General features: G+C 38.3%; 1 protein-coding gene across 3 annotated transcripts; it reads left to right on the top strand.

The window, feature by feature from the left end:
* The first annotated feature begins 32 nt into the window (after positions 1-32).
* nyx (nyctalopin) lies at positions 33-8,858 on the top strand. 3 transcript variants are annotated; one of them, XM_042000802.1, is made up of 5 exons: positions 33-1,437; positions 1,621-1,685; positions 4,838-5,124; positions 5,486-5,790; positions 7,082-8,858. In XM_042000802.1, exons 2-5 carry the CDS (start codon positions 1,664-1,666, stop codon positions 7,905-7,907), a joined length of 1,440 nt encoding a protein of 479 aa, XP_041856736.1. In that variant the 5' UTR covers positions 33-1,437; positions 1,621-1,663; the 3' UTR covers positions 7,908-8,858. The 3 variants fall into 3 exon arrangements, with proteins under 3 accessions (XP_041856736.1, XP_041856735.1, XP_041856737.1); XM_042000801.1 differs by having other exon boundaries at positions 33-1,685; XM_042000803.1 differs by lacking the exons at positions 33-1,437; positions 1,621-1,685 and adding an exon at positions 2,720-2,766.
* Positions 8,859-9,059: the final 201 nt, after the last annotated feature.

Here is a 9,059-nt window from a genome sequence, read left to right as displayed (position 1 = left end):
TTTTTTACCGTTCCAAATATATAAAATGAAAATTCTTGACAGAAATTGAAACATAATTTTTTTCTACATAATAAATAAAAACAGCCTGTAATTATTTATACTGGATACTTGACTGAATAGCCTCCAGCAGCCTGTATTAAATATTCCATTTAGATGTGTATTGAGATTGAATTACAGCCATTAAAACACATCTATAGATCTTTATTATTCCCAAGAAGGACAATTTATTTAAGCAGCTTAAAGCAACTGTACCAAAAACATATCTACTTTAAGGTTTGCAATCTATTAAATAAATGATGTATAATTTACCTTCTTTAATATGAAGAGAATTTTCCAATATTGGAATTTTCCATTAAAAATATATTGTAACTGTAAATAATGGTCTTAAGTACATCTTTATTGCAGCTTTTAATCTTGCATATAAATATTTATGGTGAAGGGGACAGTGTTTTTGTCTTAGAGCCCCTGGTAGCCCCTGGTAGCCCCTACACTAACCAGATGCGCAGGTGAACATGGGAGGTCTGTGTGCAGAACTTTCTGGTGAAAAAGAACCCTGACCGGTATTTCATGTCTCTACAGATGGTCTCTACTTTGGATATCTGTGGGAAATTTTTAGGCGGAGACAACACAAAATAGAGGTTTTACACTCATTCAAAGGCTTTACCCGAGATTTTGGGAGGGATTTTTATGTTCGAGAGGTCATTCGGTCTGTTGTGTGCTGAGTAGGTTTTATAACCACAGAGTCGGTGACACTTATTAAACTGTTGTATAATGTTGTATAATTTCTGTCATTTTGTGAAAATAAGGTTTTAGGACCATTAAAGTCGGATGAATCCAGCCGCAATGAAAGATGGAGGTCCACACAGCTCATATAGTATAATAATCTTTTTTAACAAATTGTATTGATCGCTTCTTTTACCAGATCACACTGCTGATGGTCTGCTGATCCCCTAATCCATTTTAGCGTTTGCATTCCTGACAAGTTTTACGTCCAACTTCAAGCTCCGTGTGTGTGGTTGTAGCGTGTAATCTGCGTGTTTGTAAGTTACTTGTATTCCTCTGTGGTGTGATCTCAGCCTCATTTTACTTCTGTAATCCTGCCAACCGCCCATCTCGATCTCCATCCCCATCCCTCCTTCTATCACGCCATCCAGGGGATTTGACTGCCATTAAGAGATGGCTTTTTGCTGTGTTTGTGTGTCCCATCCTAAACGCACACACGCGGTGGAGCAGTGAGGATGAAGCGTAAAAACACAACCACATACATGTTGTGCTGGTGAACTGTGACAGGCTGAAGGGTCTGCTAAGCTTGCTTAGTTATGCTGTGGAAGGTACGCTGTGTGGACTGATATGGGATGGACAGGATGGACACACGCATTAATATTTGGGCAGTGAGTTTTAAGACACATGGATGCAACTGTCTGGAAAGAGCTACAGGTATCTTGCACTATTTCTCTATTTGTTGCATCTGCAACTTGTTTTCCCATTAAAACTTGTTAACATTGTCATTGGTATGTCTGTGTAACTAGATTAAATAAAAACTTCCAGTAAATAATTTTCTGATGTATTTACATAACTCATAATACTTCATCATTAAGTGCTCTTTTTGTGCTGTTTCAGACCTGCGTTAATCCTGGCATGTCCCAGATGAGAGACTACAGTAATGACTGTCATCACTTTCACTGGTCAGTTTCCGTCTTTGTCTTTTATTGCTTTTTATGTACTTTCTTAGAAATGAAAATGGTCTTCCTCTTCATAAAGGCGTATCAAATATATTTTAGAGGGATACTATTCTCAGTATAAAGACATCAGTAATGAATTTTAGACCTCTCAAGAATCCATATTCCACCGAGACCGGCTGATCAACCCTAAATGCATAGCTAAAGTTGAGCTGAAGGCAACAGATTGAGGTTAAAATCCCAGGCACAAACAATACCTATTGTTGTGAGACTAATCTCTGAACTGTTCTAATCACATTGTTTTACAAACATCTGGCAAAAAGGCAGTTTAACTTTCTTCCTGGCAGACAACATGACTCCAATATCCAATTACTCCATCAGTAACATTTTTATAGGTTAAGAGGAAGGAACAAAGCTGAATGGGGTTTTCAAGAATTTTTTTTTATTAAAATAGGAGATAAAACGCTCAAATGTTACAGGAAGAATACATATAAACAAATTTAAATTTTACCTAAGAAATGCACCAAATATGTTTTAATTTGATTGGTTAATCCAAATCCATGTTTCTTTCTCATAATTTAATCATTTTTATTTGTGTGTGTACTCCTTTTTTCTAATAACAACAACAGGTTAAAAATAAATGTTTTTTAACAGATGAGATGAGTTGATAATATAGTTAGTAGAGCTGAATCAAATAGGTTCACTTTCAACTTTCACCCATTTTTAAAAGGATTCATTAGTCATGGGGAAACTGTCTGCTCAAACAGTAGAGCAGGCAGTTAAAAGGTTAGTGAAGCTATTTAGGTTCCATTTGAAGGGGTAGGTGGGAATTTCACTGTTTCCATTGTGAATTCTTAGCTATAATGTCCCTGTCGGATGTTAAGAAAATGTAAGGAACCGTACCAAGCTTGACATAAAACCTGGCTGCTTCATGGAATTGTGTCTTCAAACATGAAGGACACACATCAGCACTAATGATAATGTCCAGTGTTCACAGTTCACGTTTTGTGTTTTTAGCGGCCAATAATGCTAACCCAGTCAGTGAGTAAAGCTCACTGGTTTTCTGATCCATAAATTGAATGTAGTTGTAAGTGATTTCTCTGATGTTTTATTTGCACCATATTTACCAAAATGGCAATGCTAGCATGCTAATCTTTAGCAGGCACTTAGCATGTTAACTATTTACTTTCCAGCAAATGTCACATTTTGTCAAATGTCACTGCTATGCAAGTCTCTTTTCTTTAATGTATGAGCTTTAGTTCAATGGGGGGTTTTTTTTTTTGTTGTTGTTGTTGTTTGTTGTTTTTTTTTTCCTTTTAAATATGATTGTTTGCATTCACTTAGCTTAGCTTGGCTTTGAATTCAGTTAGCTTAGCTTGGTTTTAAATTCAGTTAGCTTAGCTTGGTTTTAAATTCAGTTAGCTTAGCTTGGTTTTAAATTCAGTTAGCTTAGCTTGGTTTTAAATTCAGTTAGCTTAGCTTGGTTTTTAATTCAGTTAGCTTAGCTTGGCTTTGCATTCAGTTAGCTTAGCTTGGTTTTTAATTCAGTTAGCTTAGCTTGGTTTTTAATTCAGTTAGCTTAGCTTGGCTTTGCATTCAGTTAGCTTAGCTTGGTTTTTAATTCAGTTAGCTTAGCTTGGCTTTGCGTTCAATTAGCTTAGCTTGGTTTTAAATTCAGTTAGCTTAGCTTGGCTTTCCATTCAGTTTGGCTGGTTGTTTTATTTACCTTTGGCAAAAGCAGTAGTCAAGCTTGTAAATTTATGAATTACCCAAAACAGCACCAAATTTCCACATTAGTCATGAAGAAGATAAATAGGAGTCAATTTCACAAATGAGACAATTTAAAATTTTTTGTCGTGTTCTTTATTGAGGAAAATTATCATTATGTTTATAAAGTCATTCATGCAGGTCTTTTCCTGACAAACACACTCAAGCAAGGTCACGTTTATCTTTGCTTAACTTTTCTTTGCAACGGCTCCCAATATAGAATTGCTTTTAAGGTTTTACTGTTTCTTTTTATGTATTTAAATGGGTTATCGGCTTATTATTTCTGATATTTTAACTCTGCTCTTTCCTAAGACGATTGATGTCAGCCAACAAGAGTCTTGCTCTTTTCTAACATAACATTATTCCTTATAGCATGGTAGTAATCTGATGATGGTTTGAGCCCATTTTTCGGTAAACTGAGTATGACAACAATGGCTTACCATCATTAATAGAAGAATAAATCTCAATAATGCCATCTGTCATCTGTGTGTGAACTGAAACAGACACAAGCAGTTATGTCAGAAAGAAGGATTAAATGGATACTTTGGCATGACCAAGTCAAATCCTGGACATAATCCATTAGAAATGTTGTCAAAGGACCTGAACTCACAAACATTGCAGAATAAGTTGTCCTTCTAAAAGGAATGGGCTAGATCCAAAACTGATGACACCACTTACTGAAAGCACTTATTTACATACTCTGCTTCTAACAGACATGTAATACTGGATAATTTATCTCAATAAATAAATTACCAAGGACAATATTTTGCTCAAAATGGGTCTTTTTTAAATCTGCTTTTAGGACTTTTAGTGAAAATCCTCAAATTTTCTAGGTCATATGTCATCTATTCAGAAATGTAGAAAGTTGTAATGGTTTTTCACAAACTTTTAGGCATCACTAAATCTTTATCTAAAATATTCTAATAAGCTGAATTCTTCTTTTGATCTTTAGTCTATCTTTGAAAAAAAGATGTGAAATAAACACATGTAGTTGGTTAATGACAAAAATTATACATAGATCTTTTTTTTTATTATCTTCAATGGTTTCTTATATGTTGGTTTTCTTCTTATTAAACTATTAAAAATGGAGGAGTGAAAAATGTCCTCATATAAAAACAACCCCATAAAATTATGTTAATTTGTTTCATATACAGAAGACATTACAGAGTGCTGTGGGTGGTTTTCATATGAATGGTTCAAATTTCTCCCAGTAATATGCATTTAAATCAATTGGAATAAATCCAGCATTTATTTCTAGTAAAAATTTTAAATATACAACCTAAGATCTGATGTTTGAGTTAAATTTCTCACTCTGTTTTTTCTATGGCAGACTGATTGCTGTATTTTCATTAGACGCTCTGATATTCCCCTTCCCCCTGTCCTCCCACCAGTCTCTGTGCTGTGCCTGCTGCCTCAGGCGGTCTTGGCACGGTGGGCGTGTGTTCGGGCCTGTCCGGCGTCCTGCACCTGCACACAGGAGAGGAGCTGCAGCGTGCTCTGCGACCGCTCCGGCATGGCTGAGCTGCCCAAAGAGTTTCCCTGCGAGGCCTCTGCCATCAACCTGGAGAAGAACAGGCTGAAGTTCCTGTCGGAAAGGGCCTTCGGTACTCTGCCCTCCCTCAAGTCTCTCTCTCTGGACCACAACAACATCTCATTTATCACCCCAGGAGCCTTCAAGGTGTGCTCAGTGACTTCTTTTGCAGAAATAATTTGTGGTGTTGTGAAGAATTTGAGAACAGAGTAAATCTAGCCACCGGGGCCGGCCCAAGACATAAGCAGCCCCCCTGTAGCTGCTCATTCATATTTTGGAGCCTGTTATATAAACCACCATACAGATATGAAATTTATTATATGCTGATGTTAAATGAGCTTACATGTAAGTATGTAGCAAAAAAGAAGTCATTTAAAAATTTTATGTGAACAAGAATTTAGATAGAAGTGCTTTGTCTTGCAAAATCCCAAACAACCCAGTAAAACAAATAGGTGTGAAGTCAGATTTAACTCTGATCTTGATGCACAGTTTAACCTCTGACTTGCAGGGCCTCGCTAACCTGGTGGAGCTGAAAATGGCACACAACGAGTACATCAGCTACCTTCACACACGGACGTTCACAGGGCTGAAGAAGTTGGTGCGACTGGACATGTCCGACTGTAATCTCTTCAGCATTCCCGACCGCATCTTCATAGAGCAGACGGCACTTAAGGAGCTGCTGTGCTTCCAAAACAACTTCAGGAGGATCCCAGGAGCCATCAGAGGCATGGAAAATCTGACTCACATTTACCTGGAGAGGAACAAGATAGAGGCTGTGGCTTACAACTCCCTGCTGGGCCTGGGTAGCCTCAAGTAAGTCTCAAGTTGCAAGTAGTAAACAGATTACAATTACTTCACATAGCTTCTTTAGACATTCATTCCCTTCTAGTTTTGTATATATATTTTCTTATTGGCATAGTTTTCTTTTGGTATGTTGGAATTTATTAAATTTTTCATATTACGGTTCAGTCAATTTGTAGCCCACCACAGTTCCACACATTTAATCTATTATTTCTCATTGTTGTACCTATTTTATGATTTTTGTTAAAGAATAAAGCTAAGGGTTAGTAAGATATTGACCCCAATGTTCCCCTCTATAGACAGAAACCTGGAAATGCAGGCATAAAATCATATACATGCTCACAAAAGCTTAGGGATATTCAACTTTTGGGTGAAATTTACAAAAGAATGTTAAAAGTTCCTTCTACACTGATGATATGTAATGAATGGAGGACATTTAATTAGAATCATGCAATGGTAATTCCTTCATTTCAAACTTTTTTTTTTTTTTTTTAAGAAAAGCTAACCACAGCTGTGAATAAACTGATGATGGTTTGAGGTCTATATATTAAGAGGATGATGAAGAGGACTGTTTAAATGCAAGCTGTCATTGAACCAGAACATTTCGTCGTGCATTCATTTTTTCTGTTTTATTTTTTGTGTGGTAATAATCTTCTTAGAGAACAGCATGTTAGGTCACATGGGTTTTGAGGGAGGGAAACATTCTCTGAGATCCCAGTTTATCTCAAATACTGCTAATAAACTTGCTTCTTTTTAGTATGTTGTGCAGTAACCTGCGTATAAACTGAGTTTATGAACTTAGGGCAAAAATGAAGACCATATAATATTATCTGCTGCTTTAGAGTCTGTAGTTGTATCAGATTCTCTTAAATTCATTGCTGCAAAGTAAACAGAAATGTAAAGACTCCAAATGTCCATTGAATGATACAGTTAACAGCTGTTTTGTCCTCAGTTGCAGATAATATGAGGATTAACCTTTAGACGCTGGAGTTTTTCAAAGAAAATGTTAAGACTGTAAAGGCTGTAGCTTGGAAATGGTTAGAGATAAAGGCATGCAGTAAATGGGAAAAATGTTGACGATGAACCTGAACTTATGAAGGGAGTAATCTCTTTTGCATTGTTTGCCCCCCCTCAGTGCTTTGGTGCTGAGGGGGTTAAAAGCAACACAATGTGAAAGTAACACTGAAGAATAGTGTCATATTTTTTCTGGAGAGACTAAATAATTAATACGGTATGCAATTAATTTAAATTAATAAGCTAAGTTAACTTTAGTTAACTATTTGAATATCTTTGTTTGTCTCAGGTACCTGAACCTCCAAGAGAACCGTATCATGACAATCCATGACAATGCCTTCCAGGACCTGGTGCGACTGGAGAACTTCTACCTCAACGACAACGTGCTGTCTGATCTGCCCAGGTTTGCCTTCAAAGGGCTCAGCCGCCTCAAGATGCTCAACCTTGGGGGCAACCAGCTGATCAACGTGTCCAAGACCTGGTTCAGTGACCTGGTTGAGTTGGAGGTTCTGTACCTAGACAGGAACCAGCTGCTAAACATTGAGGAGGGCACTTTTGAGAACCTGACCAGCCTGATCACGCTCCACCTAAACAGCAACAACCTGACCAGCCTCCCCTTCAGCGTTTTCCAGCCCGTCTACTTCCTGGGGCACCTGTACCTCTTCAAAAACCCCTGGGAGTGCGACTGCTCTCTGGAGTGGCTGAAGCAGTGGATGGAAAGTTACAAGCTGGTGCGGGACATCCCCTGCTCCTCGCCGTCCTCCGTAGCGGGGCTGGATCTCAGTGAGGTCGTCTTCAGCAATTTGAACGGTACATGTGTGGACCCTTCGGAGCTCAACCTGACCACAGCCTCCTCGGAGATCATCCCCACCACAGAGAACCGCTTCAACAGCCTCATTTCCAAGCTGCTGCAGCAGGAGCTCAGGGAGGAGATGGGGAACGGGACAGAGAGCCTCCGCAACGGGACCCTGCTGGAGACGGAGGGGCAGCTCTCTGCAGGGGTCAGAGGGCAACAAGCCCCAGCGAGCCAATTACTGCTCTGCTTTGCTGGAGTGTGGCTCATGTTCGGTTTATTTGACCAGTCAGATACTCGTTTGCCTCTTTATATGACATGAGAGCTGCACAAAGAAACATGGAGTAGATTTTTACAAGTTGCCCATGAGATAAAAGGTGTTTTCTATTTATCTAATGAAGGATGAAGGAGTGCTCTCCTTGCATGTGTCACCGGTGTGAGTCTGTGCTGCCAAATGTAGGATTTTGGGATTGATTTCTTCTGAAAGAATGGCATTGTTAAGGGTTTATTTATTTATTTTCATCTGAGTTGTTTGAATGCAATCATTTATGCTATTTATAGAGCAAATATTTATTACTAATTGTACGTCTGATACATATCTTTCCTCCATGTTAAAAAAAACATGCCAAATCTGTATGGCTGCAGGATTCATTTATACAGGATCATTGGCAGGTACACGCGGGCAGCCATTTTTTTTCTTTAGTTGCATAAGGCTAAATTATAATTAATATTATGTCATATTTATAGCATAACAGTCTTTTACCAGTGCTTTTTTGTATTTTCATTCACATCTGTGTGTAAAGTTGAAGGAGATAAGAGCTCCTGTAGTCATCTCCTAAGCAGATGTCCTGTCTGTTCGTTTCTATTCATTCTGCTCTAAATGTAGGCTCTGCAGCTTTTCCATAAATGCATTAATCTTCTTACTGCATGCAGCTCAGTGTCGTTGCTGCTTGTGTATGCTATAACGTGATGGAGGGACTTTCTCATTGCTTTTGCCTCCTATGGATGGACTGTTTCGGAGCGTGTTGGAGTGATTGCCATAAGTCAGTTTGTGGATTGAGGCTGTGTCAAAATCTCTGGAATAAGAAAAATGTTTAGGTAATTTAGATAAATATGTAGAGAGAGAGAGCATATTCTGCAATGTTTATTTATACACTTCGTGTATATTCATACTGCTTTGCAGCAAACAAAGTGAAAGGATATCCCTGTTAAACAACTGCCACTGCTTCTTTTTACCCTGATGAATCCGTAGTTTGGTCATTCAACCAGTTTTCAAGTTCTATGTTCTTTTTAGACACAACGCTCTGTTGCATGATATATTTTTCTAAATAAAGAGATTGCTGTTGAATTCGCGACGTGCCTGCTCGGTGACTCCTTCCAGCTTCAGTCGAGGAGATGACCTGTTTCAGAGGTGAACTCCAGTTAATCTGCCTGCCTGCCTGTTGGCCCGTTAATGTGGGATTAGGCTGGGACT

This window comes from Melanotaenia boesemani, chromosome 12 (assembly GCF_017639745.1).
Source record: "Melanotaenia boesemani isolate fMelBoe1 chromosome 12, fMelBoe1.pri, whole genome shotgun sequence".
NCBI lineage: Eukaryota > Metazoa > Chordata > Actinopteri > Atheriniformes > Melanotaeniidae > Melanotaenia > Melanotaenia boesemani.
Note: the sequence above shows the minus strand (reverse complement) of the source record. Positions and strands in the feature narration are given on the sequence as shown.

Excerpts from the sequence above, each read along its gene's own strand:
- nyx (XM_042000802.1), top strand. The coding sequence starts at position 1,664 with ATGACTGTCATCACTTTCACTG. Across the intron at positions 1,686-4,837 it reads GACTGTCATCACTTTCACTG|TCTCTGTGCTGTGCCTGCTG; the intron begins GTCAGTTTCCGT and ends TCCTCCCACCAG. Across the intron at positions 5,125-5,485 it reads TCACCCCAGGAGCCTTCAAG|GGCCTCGCTAACCTGGTGGA; the intron begins GTGTGCTCAGTG and ends TCTGACTTGCAG.